Source organism: Rutilus rutilus (assembly GCF_951802725.1).
Source record: "Rutilus rutilus genome assembly, chromosome: 1".
Taxonomy (NCBI): Eukaryota; Metazoa; Chordata; class Actinopteri; order Cypriniformes; family Leuciscidae; genus Rutilus; species Rutilus rutilus.
In genome coordinates, this window is record NC_140209.1 from 51,026,057 (window position 1) to 51,047,842 (window position 21,786).

Consider the following 21,786-nt stretch of genomic DNA (forward strand, 5'->3'; position numbering starts at 1 on the left):
TCGCTGCATTGCGAGTAATCCTGGTACATTACGCCTTGTAATCTTATTCTAAATCACAAAACCCTTCCTTTCTGTCTCGCCTCTCCTTAATTTAACGGTGCACAAACCCTCTGCTCAACGACGCCGTGAATGCGCCTAAAAATATGGATCCATGTTAGAAAAAAAAGCAGAAGTTAAATAGTTTCTCGGCTCGTGGGCTTTTAATGCTTTAATGAGTGTAATTCTTGCACAACAGTTTCGCGACTGTTTGCCAGCGCAAGCTGTGTGTTTTTTATATTACAAAGGAGCGGGTCGGTGCCATAGCTCAAACCCTGACAACCAAATAGATAATCAAGAAGACAAATGGCTTCTTTTGGAAGGCGCAGCCCTTGTATTAATTTTCATTTTCTTTTCTCAGAGCAGGTATTGAAAATATAGAGCCGGAGAAAATAACATTCCGTTTGCTGGCGTTGAACTTTACACAAAAGTATGGCCTTAAATTGGTCTGCTAGCATTCCGTGGCACCGTGAAGATTTTCTATTACTTGCTTGTTGATATCAGAGAGGCCTTTTCGCCACACAGCCCGCTAAAGCCATTTGTCTGTTTTCTCCCTTTTATTTATAAAATGCTGTCTGGACATAACGTCAAACGCTTCAAAAAGTAAAAATGTGAGGCAGTAAAACCATATCAGGTCCACTCTCTAGGTAAGCTTGTTAAATGTGCACACTTTTCTGCAATTTATTGAGAGCTAATAGAGTGGCATAAATATTTAGCACAGCTAAATAAACCTGATATAGCTAGCCTATCTACATACAACCATTTTGTGATTTAGACCCAAATCGTATTTCCAAAGTGAGATTTAAAAGTGTCTCTCTTCAAATGGAGGCAATTGCGTGTGGCATCTGTATAGACCTTGGAATTCTATTGTTGTCACACATATTTTATTTATTTTTTTAGAGAAAAAAAAAAAAACCTTTCTGCCACAGTGGTTTGAATAGGAGTGAACAGATTTCTTTTGAGGGCCTCAAAAGTTCACCGCTATTATTTGCAGACAGAAGCCTAAAGAAAAATGTGAGAATTATACAGAAAAATCATTAATCACAGCTTCTCTTTAAACAAGTCTTCTCTCCTATTGTCATTCGGCAGCACAACTGCTCGGACCTTCTGCTAGGAGGGGAGTGAAATCTTGAAGGGCACTTGAAGACACCCCCCTCCCCCCCTCCCTTCTCTACCATCTTCTATTCACCAAGTCATGCCACAAGAAAACTTTTTTGGCGAGGGATGTCCCATGAAGAATCTCTTGAAAATGTTAGCGCGAGTGAGAATCTTCGCAGGACGAGAGATGGCAGCGTTCAAGGTACAGCACTTTTGTTTTATTTGAGTTTTATTGCTTTATGGCCTTCTCACAGTTGGGTAGCAGAAGCGCATTTGCCGTGTTGTGCCACGGATGGATTTTATGGCTGCTTTGACAGTAAGGGTAGCATTTGGGACCCGGCTGTCGTGTGTTTGCGATAACTTCTAGGTGTCTGCCATCACAAGCATGTTTTTCTTTTCGCTTTTGAGCAACACATCTGTAGAAATGTTAGATGGGGTATTTGTGGGTGTTGGTCCTGAAGTGGTATCGAGTGAAAAAAAATCGAATGTGCACGTCAGCGTCTGTTTGACCGTTCATGTGCGCGTGAACGCGCATGTGTCTCTCATCAACACTGTGAATATGCATGAGTTGCATTGTGCCATATATACATGTGAGCAATATCTGGATATGCAATATGTAAGACATCCCCCATCTGCGAATAGGACATTTTGCCCTAATGGCTACTGTTAATGGTACTTTGTTTCTTTTGCATATCATATTGTTTGTGTGCGCATGTGTATCTGTTTCCCCACCTTAAAACGACTTTTTATTTCATCACAGAGCTTGGGTGGCCACAGGTGCAAAGTGCCCGGTCTCGAAAATAAATTATTCTATGCTCTGTTGGTCAGACAGGAATGAAAAGCACAAGAGAATGTCTCGAGAGCAACTATTTGCCTAAAACAAACGACTTGTAGCAAATTGCTTCAATTGCATGTTGTGTGCTTAGATGAGCACGAGTGCTCTGATACTGGCTCACCGCCATTTAACCCCTGCAAATCAATCTCTTGTGCGCATTGGAGAAAAGGCCAGTGGTTCTGGTTTACGGCTTTCGCCTCCCTCTGCGGACCTGTGTGGCATGGAGCGTGGCAAAAAAGACAAAAATATAGAAACTGATATTGAGGGATGTTGAGGGATGACAGAAAAAAATCGATTCTTGCAGCAGGCAGGCAGAATGGCAGCAATGGGTTCAACTAGAGGACACGTTTTTCTGACCGATTAGGTCTGTTGCGAAGGCTCAGACTGACCCTTCTGAAACCCTTGACCCGGCGCGGACAGGACAGCGCTACGTGTTACATGGTCAACAAAGCCCTAGGGCGAGTTTGTCATAACAGCGCGGCCGGGGCACTGTAACCCGAGGGCACCGTGCTATCTCTTCCCTCAGACAGTCTAGTAAACTATCGGGGGCCCTTAAAACAACAGCAGTCGTGGCCTTGCAAAGACCCATCCTTAAACATCTCTCCCGTCTCACAAACTGCTTGAGAAAGGCCCGAATAGTCACCATGCGTGTCAAGACCTGCAGAATACACACGGCGAGATAACTTTACGATTTCCTTTATATATATTTCAGTAGCTGTAACACTGTGAGTTAGGCCAAGAGGGCCTTCCGCCTCAGAAATATGATGGCTATTTTGTGTGACAACGCCTCGCATTGTATCATGTAAGCCCCCTCCTTCTTGCTCTCCTTGTTCTCGTCTCCACTCCCTTCTTCAAGGTTTGTTGGAAAGCTCGCGGCTTGGCCTTGTAACGCTGATGTGATGGTGTGGTGCCTGTTTTAGCTCACGCCGCTAATTGCGAAACAAATAGCCCTCGCGCACTGCTGAATTATTATTGTGAAAAGCCGCGGAGCGGAGGTCAGCACCGCATAGTCACAGAGATATATGGCCCGCGCGCGCCAGCTCTGTGGGCCTGGGCTGAGAGCCTGTGAGTGTGAGTGTGTGTATGTGTGCGCGCGCGCGCGCGTTTGTGTGTGTGTGTGTGTGTGTGTTTTAAAGAGACACATATTAAGTAAGGCAAATCACCATTGTTAACACTGCCAGCTAAACGTAACCCCTCCCTTTTCTACCGTATTAGTAATCTACTATTTCATCAATATTACTGTAATATTACCCAGCTCTATCTACACATGGTTTACTACAACTATTCAGCAAATATGTTTAATCTCTTGTTTTGAAAAATGCAGATTACGCGTGCGTTTATTTCTTTAACTCTCCGTATCTCTCCAACCGGGCTTCTCTTCATTCGATATTAATATTTAACTAACTGAATGGTTGCTGCGATTCAGATTCCATTATTTCCTGAGATAGCGAAGAGTAATGAGTTAGCTCACTAAAGAGGAATATTCAGGTGCTTTATTTGTTACTCTTGGCTTCTGAAAACGTGACTTCTGATGTAATGTGCAACTAACACTATCGCACATGCTGCAGCGATTCTTTCCACACACAGTTATAACAATTAAGTTGGCTGATAGCACGTGAAAACATAGGCTATATAAAATATCGTTAATGAAAATAATTATAATAACGCTACATTTAATACGCTATATGGGTAAATCGAAATGAATTAATTGCCTTGTCCAGGTTGCAAAAAAAAAAAAAAAAAAAAAAAAAAACTGACACATGGAAAATGCACATGGTGACCTCAACAAGCGACTGTCCTGCGAGTCTCCCTATCAAAGAATATTTTTTTAAAGGCACTACGCGTTCTACCGCTTTTGACAGATTTACAGTCCCCAATAAAAGAGTGTATGCTTAGTGCCGTAAATCAATCTCCGCCGCTCTGTATAAACCTAGCCTTTAGCCAAACGCTCTGTTTACTTAAGCGACTGAAAAATCTGGAATATTCATTGACTGATTTATTTTTATAATCTGAGCTCTCTCTCCCCATTTCTATAATAATAATAGGCTAATAATAATAACAATAATAATAATAATAATAATGAAACCAGTTGTTTTATTATCATTATTGTTTATCTTGCTGATACACGTTTAGTAAATAGTACATCTAATAAGATGAATGTATTACCTTAAAAGCTATACAGGTTTTAATTATAATGTAGGCTATTTATATTATAATTTGAATGTAATTGCAATTCCGTTTTTAAACATTTAATTTATTTAATTGTTTTGTTTCTTTTTTTTAACAGTTATTTCGTTTGAATTTTTTAGATGATTTGGCCACTAATTAAAAAATGTAACCCTAATTATTGCCATTGAAAAATTGGCATGCGAGAACAAAACAATCGAGTTTGATTTTTGATTTCTGATTTCTGTTGTGAGAATTAGCCTTCATGTATTTCCCAATTTTATTTATAAGTAAATACTGAAATATAGACCCAACAAAATGACCCGTATCGTTTTTTTTAATATAAACCTGAAAGATGTATCGTGAATCATTTGTAACAAAGTCCCATATTTCCAAAGCATTGCACGTGTGCAATCGTTATCCATTTTTGAATCACACAATTTCCTTTAATTCTTTCAAAGCAGTAAACGCAGATGCACATATGCTTTGATCTTGATAGACAGTGGTGCTTTAATGTTACCATTTATGTAATTCACATATTGCCTAGTTCATCCTATGTTTTTGTTTGTATTTACACCGCAACGGCTATCTTGCTTAGGCTACAAGAAAATGCGTGGATTCAATTGCACATTGGCGTAGAAAATTGCAGAGATTAATTTGCACACAAAGCTTATCTTTATTGCATTCACCTTCTTTGGCAAAGAGTCTAATTGCATTTGATAAAACTATGGCTACACACACTGCTGGCTACACTTTAATCGCCCGTTTTATTCGTTCCTTCGAGCTGTTTTGACTGATATTAGCTATAGAAAAGAAGGTGCAGATTATTTGCTAAGCACACAGCAAGTCAGGCTATTGTTTGACCTTCAAAGTCTCTGTACTGCTCCGTTTCTTTTGACTCAGCCCCAGGTCTATTGTTTCCGTTTTGCCTCAGCGCTGTGCAGAAGGGCATCCCTACCATTGTTGCTTAGGGCTCGCGGCAGGGTCTCCACAAGAGACTTTTCCTCCTTTATCTGTCGCATGTTACCTGTCTCTGCACAACCAAACAACTCCAGAGAATATTAATAGAAATAATACAAATACAACTTAACAGTTTGATAGTTAAATGTAGGCAAACTTGAGCTAAATCATATCTATAAATCTACTAACTTGTTACAAATGTGCTCTCTGCACTGAAAATGTTTAAACCGTTAAACTGACTTAATTTCGATAAAATGTCAAACGCGTAGTTGTAGAGTTAAATAAGCTGGCAAAGAATCAGTGATGGAAATTGGGTATGTGATATCAGTTGTAATGCCAACAGCCATTCATCAGAGTGCTTGTTATCGTAAGAATTTCTTCACACACACACACTCAGAGTCTCTTTCTTATTTATCATTATTTTAATGCATATTCATAGTGTTACAAAGAAATAAAACAAGACATCAATATAACACTAAAGACAATAATTGGACTTGAAAATTCCAGCAAAATAAGAAAAACTAAATGAAATATATAATGCTGATTACAAAAGTAAGCTGCTTCAAATAAACGTAATTAAAAACGGAACTCATCTGAAAATAAAACACACATTGTAAGTAAAATGTCCGTAGTAACATAGGCGTTATAAAAGACAGAAAACTTGTACCACAAAATTCACCCATTATGATTATCCATGTCTAGCCTATCATAGGTAACCGTTTACCACACATACGTTCGTACCGTAACAAACTTTTTATTTATTTACCTTGTCCTGAATAGTATGAAGAATTTCATATTACGAATAAAAAGAACAGAACAGCATGTAGTGTAGCTGTGGAGAGTTGGGTCATAGTAATCCCGCGAGCGTGCAAGCCGTGGTGCCCCCATCCCCCTCCTGGTCACGTGATTCATTAAATAATTAATGCAGTGGTTGCAGAATAGATATGTATTCGTCAGGAATATCGCAGACATGGTCTCCTAGTGTCTGACGTGAAATTCAACTGTCCTTTTAAAAACAAGCCCTATAGCGGAGCGAAAAAAAGCACAGGCAGAGACCCTCACGGAGGCTGCAATAAAACAAATTCGGACGGGGGAGCGTCTCACCGTGCGAAGCTTGTGAGTATACGAGGAAACGGGGAACGCCACTTCGACCGCCGCCACCGTTCCAGGCTTACCCGACTCCTTGCATTTATTTGCTGTTTTGTGGTGTTGTGGTAAATATCGTCCAGAAATACTCATCCTCGCCATCCCTTGTCATCATGCATGTATGTCTCACAAACCCATTCCATCGTTTGAATTCAGCTGCCAACAGGAGTGATGCTACATGTCATTGCATTACACCGCGCTCCATTCATATTACTACATATTTTTGAAAAGCAGCGTGTTTCTCTTCTTTTCCTCACCGTCCCACATAAACCATCTTTCTCCCTTCCTTTGCATGTCCCTCTCTCTCTCTCTCTCTCTCTCTGTACCGTTTTTTCAGCCAGCTACTTCGCTTGATTTATAGTGATATGTGTGTCAGCGGCAGCGGGGCTGCCATTGTGTATTTGTGAGGGAGTTGTGTTGTTTATGGCCGTCTGCGCGATAAATCATTTCTCTTTGAAAATGATGGGCGAGCGACGATATGCGGGAACGAGGAAGAGATTCCCCGGATTACCGTTTAGGCTCGCCGACTTCTGATTCGAAAACGGCCCGCGAACCCTTCGCCTTAGCCCTCTCTCCCCTCATCTTTAAGCCCCCCGAGTTGATTATCGCGAACGATTTACGACAATGGATCAGCGACTAATATGAAGTAGCTGCAGGTCTTGAGTTACTGAATATGCAATTACCAATTAAGGGAAGATTTGTTTAAATTTGGCAAAACGGGAACGCCTCGTCGCCTTGTAAATCTCATAAAAGTGTCCGCGCCCGCCAGGAAACTCATAGCCAGGGGTCTCATACCTGGACTGCAGCTGTTTTTCTTCATGGTGTAAAAACCTAATTGGAGTACTTACTGAGCAGAAAGGAGCAGCTACTGCTTTAGTTTATTCTTAACTAGAACATTGACAGAGGTTGAATTGCCTTTAAGCCAAAAGAGGGTCACAAAGATCTTTCTTCTTCTTCTGATTTTCTCTTTTATGTGGGACAAACCTAACAGACTGACATTGCCTGATTTAAGATTAGTCTTTCCGATTAGCTTAAGTTACAGAAGGCTTTCAGTAGCCACTTTGTTACAAGTCTATTTTTTCTACAAGTGATTTTAATACGATGAAAACTGAAAGAATATCACAGAAATCTGCCTCATTGGCTGGCATGCTATTTGAACTGGATTCCCCCCTCCTTATCTGTGCACGAGGAGGAGGCTTGTCAAGTGAGCGACTTTACCTGTAGTAAATCTTGTTTATGACGTGTTAATGTTATTTCGTAGAGATGGCAATAATTGTGCAACGCACATGCGCCGCTGAAGAAAACGTCCACAAACAAAGAGGTTTATCGTTTTTTATTGTTTTATTCACACAAACATAAAAGCACACACACACACACTGTAATCTATGAGCTCAAGGTAAAAAAAACAAAAAAAACACACAAAAAAAACACAAAAAACCCGCTAACTGTTAGTGATCAGCTGATCAGATCAACAGAAATAATAATAGGCTAATAATAATAATAACAATAATAATAATGGAGTTATTTGCCCCTTTGCTTTATAGCATTGCAACTGTTTTATTCACCTCCTCTCCATCTGGGTAGTACAAACCTTTGTGTAACAAAATTAGAATAACTCCTTGGCTCCTATCAAATATTAATGGGCACACCGGCATGGCGAGCACCATCAAAATGTATAATTCCAGCAGCGCTCCTTGTTGCCCGGCGCTGTGTCAAAAACAATATCCGAGCTCATTTTGGAGGATGCGCAGGGAGCGAAAAGATGGGACATTTTTTTCGTGCAGGGACTCGCCAGGCGGATCTAATATCTGATTTCACGTGTTTAGTGACAGCAGAGGTTGAATAAATGATTCAAAATGCCAGTCAGTTTGGATAGACATTAAGAGTCCCCATATCTTTGCAGACAAAAAATGTTTTCAAGTATAGTCACACGGTTAAGTTTATCACAAAAGTGTCAGTGATATAGATTAAATAACATTTTTGTAACCAAATATATATCCTGTACATTTAATTAATAACAATTAAAACATTATATTAACACTAATAGCCAAAAAAAAAAAAGTGCACAATTTTAAATCTTAGTAGCCTATGCCAGCCGTAAAGATTACAAGTAATGCAAATGGCAGCATTAAAATCATGGAGTAAAACCATTTAAATGCCCATAAAGAAAACAAATCCAGGTAATTGTATATCAATTTATTATGCGTTCTGATACTGGCCTGTGTATAGGGGGGTGTTAATGCTTGTTGGCCTTTTTCCCCCTTGTTTATCAGACAGTATTCCGATAGTTCATCACTAGCGAGTTTCCTCAGTCTTTGGATTGGATGTCGGCCATATTGTCCTCTTATTGCATCCAAATGTACACTAACAAGATGGAGCGATGTATAAACTAAGCTGCTGTTTCGCTATTTAATCTTCAAACCTTATATCATTTTGACTTATTTAAAACAAACATTACCACATTTGATAGAGCAGACATAACAATAATAATAATGATGATGCTGATAATATTCATAATAATAATAATAATAATTATTATTATTATTAAAGAACTTCGGCATGGCTAAGTTAGATAAACCACCCCGTTTTCAGTGGAATTCTAGACATGTGCAGTAAATAAAAATACATAAAATGAATGTCGTGTATTTGTACCACTTAAACGATCATAGTTGGGTGTTCAGCGATTATAGTTCTGCATTTTCTATTACTAAACGATCAAAGCGAGTATAAAGCTATAATCGTTGAACATATCACTAACTATCACTAAGCATGGTGGCTAAACACAATCATGTTTTGGTCTCATACTGAATCTTTTAGTCCTTTTGTCTTTCATTGGATTCGTCATTTTATTAGGCCAGCAGTAGCAGTTGTACGTAGCTACGATTTATTTGATCTTAGCTTAGGTGAGTTTTCCAGGTGTTTCCCCTGTCTCCTAATGCACGAATAATTACCCATTTGGAAATAAATCAATATCAAACCTCTCTCTAATTCATAACGGTCTACACAGAGCAACGATTGAAAGCACATGAAAAATGAGCAGAGAAACACTATCCAGAGGCTACACGCGGGATTTTCATCCATTTGAGGAGCATGGGGGAGCGCGATAAGAGAATTCAGCCGGAAATGTTCGAGCCACCGTCTGCCTTTTTATGCAGTGGCTAAGAATAGCATGGATATTATCATCACACTTTTAAATAGTTATAATTGAACTTCCGTCTATGTCTGCTGCGTGTGTGTGTGTGTGTGTGAGAGAGAGAGAGAGCGCACGCGCCTGTTGTTTTCTGCTATCTCTGCGTGGGTAGTGTACAACCTAGCACACAAAAGCCTCGAAGAACGAAAGCCAAGTGTAGTGACTTAACTTGGAGGTTGTAAATGTAGGGCTAGTGAATGCAGGAACTAGGCATTCGAGCAAAGATAGTAAAACAAAATCGACTGAAGCCAGACCTACCAGATGCATTTTTTGTGAACTCAAGAAAATAACAAGTAGCCTACCCTTTTATATCTATTGGAATTTGGCATAATTCCCTTAAAATAAAAAGGAGACAAGAAACGTGTTGGATGTCGACAGGAAAGGGAACAATTATCGGAATGAGGTTGACCGTGTTCGCCCTTGCCGAAGCCTGCAGGTTGCAATAACCATATGGCCCATGTGTTGGCCCCGTAGCCGTGCAGTACCCTATTGGACAAACGAACCCCGTTGGCTTCTCCACCCTGTGTGTCCTGTCAGTCCACTGGTTCACTAGTTCACCGTGTCAATCCACCCTGCTCCGCGCAAGCAGCGAGAGGCAATCAGACAGCTTGAGGCTAGAGGTGGAATCTTTCGCCTGCTGGTGAGTGGTGCTCCAGAGCAGTCACACGCTAAGACTCAAAGCCTGGGGTTCGGCTGAAGGAAAAACGCTGAGCTCCCGGAGTATTGGGATTGTGGACGCCTGTGTGGGGCTGTGCGCGCATTAGCAGTTCCCAACGCGCCTATATACGCTGTGATCCACAAAGTAGCCTCATTTTATTGTTTTATGTAAACGTTTAAATCGATAAGGAAGCTATAAAACGTTACCTTCTCTCATCGAACAACAATTATTTAAAATCTATAAAACAATCCTTTCACGGCAGCCATTCTGTTCCGTCGTTTTGCGTAAATATTCCAAAAACAAAGGCACATCTTCGGCGGAGATACCGGGAGGAATGCTGGATGTCAGGTAAGATTTGCAAGCTTCGAATGATGCCGCATGCCTGGACTCTTCCTTGTGTCCCGAGCTCTTCTGCCGACAAGTCATTAATTATCCGTTGTGTGACCTAGAGTCATCCCTGGGTGTGCCCGACTTCGAAAACTTTTTTCTTTGTTTTCAAACAACCGGAGACACTTGCCTTCAAATAGGTAACCGATGAGGGCTAAATGTTGGCTCATTCCCCACATACCTTTCTTTTTTTACATTTCTTTTATTACTCTTGTGGTTCTGTAACGTTCTTTTTTTCATCAGTTAGACTAATTTCTCAAATTCTCCACTTGATTGGAAAAGTGTGGAGATTCGCGCAGAGGTCTGAACGAGAAAAAAGAAGACAGATTTATGACCTAAATAGAGGGCTGCTTATTCTACTAACAGCTCCTAATTTCGACATTTGCTTTGCTTTCCACTGATCGCGCCACGTGTATCCCAAAATGGCCTTATAGCCATTTATTCTTGTTATTATTTTTCACTTTTGCTGCTTGTAAAACGAGTGGCGTCCCTAAAACTTATAGTAGGCGCAAGCTGTCAAAGGTAATAAAAGAGCGGCTAATAATTCAAATGTGGCCTCAAGGTAGACGGCTATATTGAAACATAATGTCTCTTCTGTGCTCCCTGCTCCTTGGTCGTTTAAACATGGATTTCTTAAAAGAAAAAACAACGACGAATTTTCATTCTCGAATCTTTGTTACATTTTACTACTGATAAACAGTGAAGTTATAATAAATGTGAGTTATCAATTTCGAAGCAATAGAATGTTAACATAGGTGAATATATATATATATATATATATATTGAGACTACAAAATATTGTTAATTTCAAAAATATCTGTTGCGTAAACCGTAGCACGTTTGTCTATTATATGGTTTGTTTGAATTAAGACAGGAGACATTTGCTATAGGCTATATAACCTATAGGACGAGGACATCATATAATTAAATGCTAACAAAAGTTTACTATAAATCACTTAAAGGTTCTGACACAAATGTTTGACATCAGACAAGCTAAAACTACATTGTCACTTGTAGACATGTGCATCAAACGCTTTTAGAAGCTCAGGAATCAGCCCTCTGAGTCAATCTGCGCTTTCTGACACATTTTGAAAAATCTCTTCTCTAAGTACTACTTTTGGTTTTGTTGTTGTCTTGATGGTCGTTAGCCCAAAAGAGAAATTGTGACCAGCGGTTTCCGCGAGCTAGCGTACAGGTCTGAATAAAACCACAAAACTCTAAGTGGATATAATTTAATTGATTTTATCATAAATCACTGACAGTAAAGAGAGAGGACCAGTAAGAGAGAGCAATTTAAAGAACAGTGCGACTGTCAACTAGGTCATGAAGCTTTTTATATACAGTATATATATATGTATATATTTCCCAGTCTCAGAATAGTTTATTGCTGTCATAATTATCACAGTCTGTGATTTTCATGGGCACCAATAGCTGCAGTGGTGTGTGGAGTTATGCAGCTTTACTAAAGCGCCTATTAAACAGCGACCACAAAATAAATCATTCAATGACTGATTTAACTTATCTTTTACTCTTAAAGTTAAAATCAGATCCAACTGCTGTTTCACTTCTAACAGGGTGCATTTTTATTTTCTCTGCTCATTTGTCAGATTTGTGAAGTTGGCAGTTTTGGGGACCCTGGGGGCATGGGCCTTGGTTGACCCAAAGACCCTGTCTCTTCCTCAGTCAGTGTCTTCATTCAAAAAAAGTTAAACATTATCCACCCTATGCACAGATGGTCCTTAAAAATTAACTTTGTGGTAGAATAGCTGAAAGTTTGACTTTTATATAAGACCATCTGAATGAGTGCTTTTAGAGCATGGAGGATTACAGGGCGTTGCGCGGTAATGCCTAATCTTCAGGTTTGTAGTTTAGTTTAGTTAGCCTTACCAGTAAGTCCACTTGGACGATATTTTCAGCAAGGTTAAGCTTTAGGACAAGTCAATTAAACAATATATGATTAAGTAGCGCAAACATAAAATGTACACAAAGAAAACCACCTGACCCCAGTCCAGAGCAATAAATAATGATTAATTCGCATATGAGAAAAAGTTCTTCCCGGTGAGCGTCTTTGTTGTGAGCATTGCGCACAGGTCAGTAAGGCAAACGAGAAATCTTTAGTTGATGCTCTATGCGTGGGTGTCAGAAACCAAGCCCCCTGCCCATTCCCACAGCCTGCGAGAGCAGAAACGCCTTTAATCGTCCAAAGATTGGCCACAGAAGGCCTAACGCATCCAGCGGCCTCACACTGAAGTTTGTGGTGTTGAAAGTTGGATGTCATCCGCCAGACTGCAAGAGAAAAGAAGACATATCTAGCCGCTCCCAGCTTAAAACAGCCTCCTCTCTCGGCATTTGGGTATGCTAAGCGTTCGAGCTCATTACTTTTCAAAGCACTGGATTCCAACAAACGGACTTGATGAAAGCTCAACATTCTGTGATGGGGGAGCGATATCAGTGTTTTTTGCTGGGTGGCACTCAAGAAAACGGGGCAGAAGTTAATTAAATGCGGTTGAATGGATTATGAATGAAAATGCATATTTTCTATTTTTGGATTTGTTAAGACTAGGAAAATACTTCTAAAAGACATTCTGACGCATGCGTGTCACGTGAGCGAAGGATTCAGGGCATTATTTGGGATTTTGGAGAGAGGGCCTTTCTTATGGTATCGCCCAGTCACTACTAAATAGCCAGTTCAAAACCGCCTGGTAAATTACACAACAAATGGGATGAGGTCGGATTTGCGCTGACTTCCAGAAGGTGCCATACGTGCTTCTCAAGAGCCTGTGGACGTACAGGACGGGAGATTAATGCATAAATATAAGACATTACAAGGGGATTCCAAAGAACCTCTGACTGATCATTAATCTGGTGAGTTATCGCACCTCCACGGAAAGGTCAAGCTGCAAACCCAGTGCCAATCTGTCAAAGCCACGCCGCGCGCCTCTTTTAGTTTCGCGAGTTTTACTCTCCCACGTTCGTACGTACGTGTTGCATATATTTTTGAAACGAAGAACTATATTACAGATGGCTACGGCCATATAAAGAAATGATGCAATATCCAAGGGTGAGAGGGATAATACATTTAAAAATGTAGCACAACTGTTTTGGAAGTGATCAAACATGGGTGCAAATGAGTTCACAGTGTGAACTATGCAGAGTGTGAGAGTAGCTCCTACTATATTTAAACGGTCTGACAAACCGAACACAGTCTCCCACTGCCCGTGTATCCACTTAATATGCATTTATATAAATGATGCAGGAGCCCTTTGTTGCAAAGTCCGCAGTAATGAGCGCACGTGAATCCGGCTGTTGTTTTCTTTCTGAGCCTTCGATAGCCTGGACAATAATTATACACTATTGGAAAGCTTTCCGTGCAGCAGAGGAGAAGCTGGTTCTGGTTCGGCTAAGCCGTTGCTCTCTGGTTGCTTTCTCTTCCATTTTCCTCACTAAAAATTGGCTCATCAGCTCTTCTGGCTGGGAGCTGCCTCCTCCCTTTGTTCTGAGAGCAGCAGCGTTCCTGCTTGCTGGGGCACGAGCACCCTTCACTTTATAGGTAACTTTAGGTTAGTCCAGCAAGGCTGCGGGTCGCTGGCGTGTTACCGGGGACGAATCGACCCAAAAATACCCGGACAGCGGTAGAAACGGGCCTGGGTGCTGGGAATGGAATCGAGCCAACGGCGTGCGTAAGTGCGGGGATGCAATAAATAACTTTATAGCGCTGTAGGCCGCAGAGTCGGGGAGGTCGGGGGAATCCTCGTTTTGATTTATGTGTTTGGGGTAGCTGTCACGAGCCGGCGAACGAAACCGTCCAACGTTTATATTCCACTTTTAATAAGCGCTGCTATGCAGACCAGCAAGGCCATTTCATTCCATTTCAGTTCAGGCCATCGCCTACTGTATATATCCATTTTCGGTCCTCCAGGGCACCCGTTTGGATTAAGGGCTGTGTTTATCAAGTTTATGGGTGGATTTTATACCAGAATGGTGGGGCTCGCGCTTCATGGTTTTCTCAATGGTTGCCGAACGTTGTCGCTTGTTCTATTTAATTATTGTAAATCTTTTTTGTAATTTGTGTATGATGGTTGTATTTTAAAATGTTAATGCTATATATTATTATTATTATCATTATTAGTATTAGCAATTGTCTTGGGATGTTATATAACTATTAAATAACAATTGCATAATATTGCAGAACAGAAAAGTAGATCATTCTTTATAACAAGGCCAGGAGAGCTTGTTATGCTTGTTATTACGTTTTTATTCCTTTATTCATCTGTGTTTTTTTTCCAGTGTTTAAATAAGAGCGCATGTATGGTTTTGAGAATGAATCGTTTTGATTTTCAACATACCATTTTCTGCTGTCAGTAAATCCGTTAGGAGGGCCAAAGGTTCTGTTTTAAATGATTAGAAATATCATGCTTAATTCAATACATGTTGAAAATCAATAGAAGTAAGGGACTTTGGGATACAGCGTAAATATTTTCGTTGGCCTCGAATTTCTCTCTGTATTCCGGAACATAATTTAAGGTTAACATGTCGGTCAACAGTGGCCAACCATCAAATTGTCTTCGAGGTCAATTTCTCTACATGAGGTCTGGTGTTCTCTATTGGATTTTTGGCGACCCCGTTTTGATTGCATCTCTCTTTTTTCTGTCCCTCTACTTACAGTTCCTTCTCGTTATCAAGAAGTTGTATCCTTGCATAAAATCTAGAAGTGATAAAGGACAATATCTCGGTAAGTGATTCAATCTTTTTTCAAGTTTGACAGTGATTTATACCCTCTGGTTATGTGTTTGGGAAAGAGACTATTTTTTTCCCATTGCATTTAAAAATTGTTTTAAACATTGGTATTATTATGAAATCTGAATTTATATTTCTACTGATTCAAAGAATAAAACAAATCAGAAAATTCGCATGCTTTATTAAAATGTTTTAATTTCAAAGCATTTTTCATACAATGTAACATCAGGATTCTAGCTGAAATAGCATATAATGTAATAGCATACAAATGCATGTTTGATTGCATATAATGATCCCAATTTGGATGGCAATTATACCGTTGCATACTGGGGAACAAATCTCGTGAACTTTTGCAGTCCCCTATGCTATTTGCTATATTGATCGATGCGCATTTCGAGTGTGTTGCATCTAGGTTGTTTTTAAAATGTGTAGAATGTTGCGACTAAAAAAAAAAAAAAAAAAAAAAAAAGTCTGATTGAAACAGAAATCTGGTTTACAATGATATAGTACTATAGGGATTGGGATGGTGATTACGTGCTGTTTTATTTTTGAGGCTGCTCATGAGTCTTTGAGAAATCGTTTGACGCCTTAAATAATTGCTTAGCAAATGGAGACTCGCAACTCACAGTAAGTCCCACGCTAGAATAACACTCACAACATGTTTTTTTTTTTTCTCAATGTAAATAAACATACAAACAACAACATTAACAGCAGCTCATTAATTGTTTTGCCAAAAGGCTACTAGAGCTGTTTTGCTTTCTTGTTGTTTGACATTTTTTTTTATTTCAGGGGCATAGCATTCTGAAACAAAAATATTTTTTCCATTAATGCCATTATTTTTTTTAAATACCACTGTCCTATGAACGAAACAATTTTCTCTTTAAATTGTTCCTACAAAACTGAATGAAACTGCTTATAGCAACGGTTTGCAAAAATATTTACTTTTCATTATTACTCTTAAAAAAACAATGGAATTTTGTAGATATAACAGCATACAATGCTCCATACAGCTGCATATACATGTTGTTTGTATAATTGAACAATTTCAATACTTCTTTAATATACCAACACAAACATACAGTAGATTTAAAATCTATTTAAACGAACTCATTGATTTTAATTTCAAAACGAGTATCCAGGGATCCTTGTGAGGTAGGATAGAATGTCCGGAAGTGTAGTTTTTTCCCCCTGGTTTCTCGAGATGTACATCCATGGAAATAATGCACCGAGGCTGTGGTTGTCTTTTTTTGTATTCCATTGGAAAAGAACGAGGAATGTAACATCCATCACCGCGCAGCTCAATATGCTGTCCTTTTTTATGAAAATTAACAACATGAATCCAAGGCCATGAAAACCAGCACGTCATAATCCGAACTGTAAAATTTGACCCACTGTCTGAAAAATAACAGTTTGTTAATGTTTACATCATAGCTGAAAGATGGCAAAATGGAAGAGTAGAAATTGTGTTTTCTGCATTTCGTTGCCTCAGCCCACGTATTAGTTAATTAGTGCCCTTTTAAGTGGCTCCCCATTGGATCCTTTTAGCAAGGTTGCAAAATAAGGAACAATGCCGTTTAGTAAAAAGTTGCAGACACCTACATTTTTGCCTTGTGCCTTCCTCCCACACCGTTGGTGATGCTCTCTATTCAAGCACCTAGAAGAAATGCATCTTTTTAAAGTTGCCTGTTTACAGCTGCCTGTGTATGGTGGAAGTCATAAATCTTACGTAGCCATAAACGACGGGGGTAGTGTCCTGAATAATAAAAATAGAGAGAGAGAGAGAGAGAGAGAGAGAGAGAGAGTAAGAGAGAGGGAGACGTAGTGTTTGGCTTAAGGAGAGAGAAGTAGCAATATCTCTTGAACACTTTCCTGGTGTGTTTTTTCTTTTCTTTTTTCCATCTTGGTCTCGCGCCGGCTTTCATCCTTATTTCCTTTTCGCGTTTTTCTCGTATCGTATTTTTCCCTTCTGTCCTCCACCCTTAAAGGATATGTTGATATTTTTCTCTTTATGTATAGCCTACAGTAAAAACAGAAGACACTCTCTCGTCTATTTTAACGTGCACGCGCCATCCATGATACTCGCAGGACTTGTGTGACCAGAACTCGACAGAGCTTCTTAATATTAAAAAAAAATCTTTTTTTTTCTTTTTGGTGATTTGTTTTCACACCCCTCCCTCAGGTTTCAAGTCCGCCTGTTGTCTGTTCTCTTGTTCTTACACCCCCACCTCATTGTTTTTTTTATATATATATTTTGCGCATAAGTTATTATAGTTGGGTGTGTTGGCAGGGATGTGATGAAATATTAACAATACAGATAGAATGTTGTTTCTGCCTCAAGCAAGAGGCAAGCCGGCGCTGAGAACGTACTTCCTGGTAATTTAATATACACCGGTAGAGTAAGAGAGGGAGCGAGAAATGGGTCCTCTCTGCTATAGTTGCCTGCTAAACAATGTTCCTAGAGGATAATAGTTCAACCACACAAGTGAAAGTGACTCGGGAAAAAACTCTTCAGCTTCCGTTGTAGACCTTTATCTTGTCCCGAGCGCCTGCAATTAGCATAAGTTTTCACTGGTGACGCTGTTTGATGGGGATTAACGCTTGAGCCTCTCACATCCAGCCTGCTCCGTTATTTCCAATAGCTGGAAAGGCCTGGTGTTGACTACATACAATAACCTAGCAAAAACGAGCAAATAATACCAGCAGACCCCGGGCCCCGACATGAGACGGGGAGATGTTTCGGCGAGTCGGGAGCCCACATCGGATTATGATGTTCATTTTTGCGCCATGAGGAAAAGGCGAGGGGAGATTGAAGGCGAAATCTGAGGCCATTGTTATCTGCGAGCAGGGCGTACCAGTCGACAGGGCGGCCAGGAGCAGTGCTGCCTGTCCATTTGCAGCCCCCCTCGCATACCTCAGATCTTTAATGCTAGACCGTCTCCCCCTTTCGCGAGCCGAGGGGAATCGTCCAGCAGCGCCCGCACTCTGGCGCGGGGCAGCCGTGCTCGAGATACCCGGCGTTTGACGCGCGCTGTCTGGCTGGAATATCGAAACTGGTATGAGCTTTGGGCTTCTTTATTGATTGCAGCGTGGCCGAATGTGGAAAATATGATGCCTGCCCGCGCGTCTCTCGTCAGAGGCTAAGGTAAGCTGGTCTGAAATAGGCTATCAGTTTGTGAATGGCGGTATGTGTGTCCTAGTGATTTATGACCGTATGACTCCAAACGCGGTTCAAGAAGAGTTCACAATGCTTTAAGCTTCCATTGAAGCTGGAGCTTTCTTTCGCTACCTCTGAATAAATGCACCCAAGATTGTGTTATCTAGTCTAATTTTGGCTTTGTTACATAACAAAGGAGATCATTTTGGGGGATGTTTGTTTTCATAAATGCTTTGGTAGGAAAGCGTGAGTTTATGTTCAAGACTGAGGTGGTGATTTTACGCGAGCAAATAAAACGCCGTAGTTAAACGTCAGTATGCAATATTCAAATGATTTTAACGATTTCGGCAAATGCTTCGATTGGCACCAAGGTTTGTTTTCATTTGATATTGAATTTGCACGTTAAAGGCCTGTTCTTTCCGAATGCAAAGACTGTGGGTCTCTCTAATCGACATACTATTTACTATATTTTTGGGGGTTATATGTAAGCTATCCGTTTAATATTTACATAAATATCAGGTAACTTATTTTCGAATAGCAAAGAGGCGCCCAAGCAGTGTTGTTTTTGTTGACGTTTGGGTTGGTCCTGCTCCTACTACGTCCGCTTTCGACTCCGTAATTGTATTAGGGCTGGATCTACAGAAAAGTTGGTTATTGTGTTACCGTAACAAGAGGGCCAAGACATTACGTGTTCCATTAAATGGAACAGCGATATGATTTCATATCTATTATGCCTGTTTTTATATCCCCCTCTTCCTCTCCCCTTTCTCTTCCCTGTACAATTCCTTAGAGTAAATGATTAGGATTCCGGCCGTCCTCTTCGAAGATAAATGACCGACATTTGTGACGTGTTGAGACTGAGTTGATGTCCAAAAGCTGTAGCTCACATTTACGCTTTATTCAACAGAAACACAAACATCTCAATGTTTACACATTTATTTCTAAATAATAGAATATTAATCGTAGAATTAGAAATATCCATTTATTGCAGGGAAGTACATTTTACAATCACTAAGAATAATTGTCAGTCTGAGAAAGACAAATTCACTGTCTATTCCAGTCAATTTTAACAAAGGATTTTTTTCTTTGAGTTAGCTTCTGCAATAATGTATTTGTGAGCTCTAAAGCGTATAATGTTGGTTCAAAATATTAAACCAGTTTTCTTTTTCTTTTAAACAAACAACAATAACAACAACATTGTTATATAACACACACACACACACACACACACACACACATACACACACATAGGCTGTACATACACACGGTTTTAGAAAATTATAAGGATGATTAATTTAACTAGACCACATATGCTTTTTTTCTGGAACACTTTATTATACGATAAATACAATTACAATTATATAAACCAGAAAAAAAACATTTTTTACTTGATTAAATGAATATATATATATATATATATATATTTTTGGGGGATTTTCACAACGATAGAAAAAAAGCACAGGACGCAAAACAGGGTTTATGTAAATCAGGCCTTCATTATTGCCATGTGTAGCCAACGAAATATATGACAGCATTAAAATACTAATGTGGTCTTCCAGTCATCTAAATACATTTGTGTGTCATTTATAGAAATATACACATAATTAATGAAAAATGCCAAGGTAATTTTATCTATGAATAAAGGACTCGAAATAGTTAAAATGGTTTTGCCCACTGTGAATTGAACTTGCAAGTATCTGATAAAGCAAAAGCCTTAGTAGTCCTTTCTTAAAACATCTTGCGCAATTTATTGGCTTCCCTTCGTCTTTTTTAATAACATTTACTACCCAGGCGAGTGAGTGAGAATAAATGCCAGGTGCCTGTAAGTGTTTGAGTGATCGTTTTTCGCCCGGTCCTCTCAGCAACCCCAGAGCAAAGCTGCGAGGTCTCGAGCTTTTTAAAGGGCTGGATTTGTCTATTTTTGGTCCTGCGACCATTATGAATAACACCTTCTGTTGAAGCTTTCGCTCTGCGTTCATAAAGGCCAGCAACAAAGTTAAAGAAACACAGTGCCGGTTTGTCAGGTTTTAATGTTGCCCAAATACGTTTGTTTGTAACTGGAGAAAGCCCTCCAAAGATTCCCTTTGTGTTTGAGACAAGAGCTCTCTCAAATGTCCGCAGAGATCGTCTGTTTTGTCCAAGTTTAATTTTATCTTTTGATGAACGTTTTGTTGTCTTTTATTGCGTTTGCGTTTTAAGTTCTGTTTCAGTTGCAAAAATTAAATAAATATGAAATATTTTTACACAATATCAGAGATCTTAGAATGGAGCCCAGTGTCAACAATTACCACCTAAAACGCATCTTGGCAAGTGAATTGTAACATCTTTATTTTTATGACATAGATTATTTATGTATGTATGTATGCATGTATTTATTGATTTATTTATTTTCCTTCCTACCTAAATACTTGCATATCAGTAGGAACAATGACCACAGTACAAAACGTTTTATTTATTTATTTGGAGAACAAAGGCAAGATAAATCTGTAATTTAAAGTACAATTTAAATAGCATGCAATGCAAAAAAACTATTTATTTTTTATAAAATTGAGTATGCCAGTTCAAAACCTTATGTGTAGTTTGAGAGGGAGTGAAGAGAGAGAGAAAGAGAGAGAGAGAGCATCTGCAGGCTGTGTTGTGGGAACATGCTATTCATGTCATGGCGTCTTTCAGTGCAGTAAGATGGATTTACCTCGCGCCCCTCTTATTATGTGCCTCTTATAACCTTTCAGGTCAGCTTCCAAGAGGCCATTGGAAAGAGACGGTCACGTGACATCTAGTGCCAATGTTCTTCCAGAAGGTCGTCAGGACCCTGGTAGCCGGTAACTCGATTTTTGGAAATGCAGAAAACGACCTACTACGACAACTCGACACTTTTCGGAGGATACTCGTACCAGGGGGCAAACGGTTTTGGCTATGATGCCCCGGCACCAGCCTTCCAGAACTCAGCTCATCTTGAGGGTGACTACCAAAGGTCTGCATGCTCTCTACAGTCGCTCGGCACCAGCGCACCCCCACAGCCTCAGCATGCCAAGACGAAAGAGCTTAATGGCAGCTGCATGCGGCCCAGTCTGCCACCTGAACACCACCCACCCCCCCAGGTTTCCCCTCCTCAGAACGCTGTAAACGTTGCTGCCTCAAATGCCACCCAGCAGCCAGGCGGCAGCGGTGGTGGCGGGGCTGGCGGCGGGGGCACAGCCAAATCGTCATCCAAGTCGTCTTCTCTGGCCCCAAACCCAACTCTCACGAAGCAAATCTTTCCTTGGATGAAGGAGTCACGTCAGAACACCAAGCAAAAAAACAGCTCCCCTAGTGCAAGCTCAGCTAACGGTGTGTTTGCCAAACCCCCTCTTCTCTTCTGTTCTGTTCTATTCTCTCCTCTTCTCACCCTTCTTGACCGAGACAGATGTTGGCCAACA

The 21,786-nt window shown here is 40.1% G+C and overlaps 1 protein-coding gene and 1 long non-coding RNA gene across 10 annotated transcripts in view; one reads left to right on the forward strand and one right to left on the reverse strand.

Annotated features, from left to right (window-relative positions):
• hoxb3a (homeobox B3a) overlaps positions 1-21,786 on the forward strand; it is a 51,891-nt gene that overhangs the window by 26,528 nt on the left and 3,577 nt on the right. For 3 of the 9 annotated variants that reach the window (XM_084414434.1, XM_084414436.1, XM_084414435.1), the window contains exons 2-4: positions 1,126-1,336; positions 15,142-15,208; positions 21,100-21,697. In XM_084414434.1, the coding sequence (XP_084270560.1) occupies positions 21,208-21,697 (490 nt within the window). In that variant the 5' untranslated portion in view covers positions 1,126-1,336; positions 15,142-15,208; positions 21,100-21,207. Of the gene's footprint in view, positions 1-1,125; positions 1,337-9,473; positions 10,072-10,406; positions 10,438-12,723; positions 13,342-13,964; positions 14,157-15,141; positions 15,209-17,611; positions 18,356-21,099; positions 21,698-21,786 lie in introns of those variants that run through there. The other 6 variants (XM_084414439.1, XM_084414440.1, XM_084414438.1 and 3 more) reach the window with 6 other exon arrangements.
• Positions 15,387-16,902, reverse strand: LOC311293957. Its single transcript, XR_014627984.1, has 2 exons — positions 16,813-16,902; positions 15,387-16,608 (listed from the first exon to the last, which is right to left on the reverse strand). It is a non-coding gene; the product is annotated as an uncharacterized lncRNA (long non-coding RNA).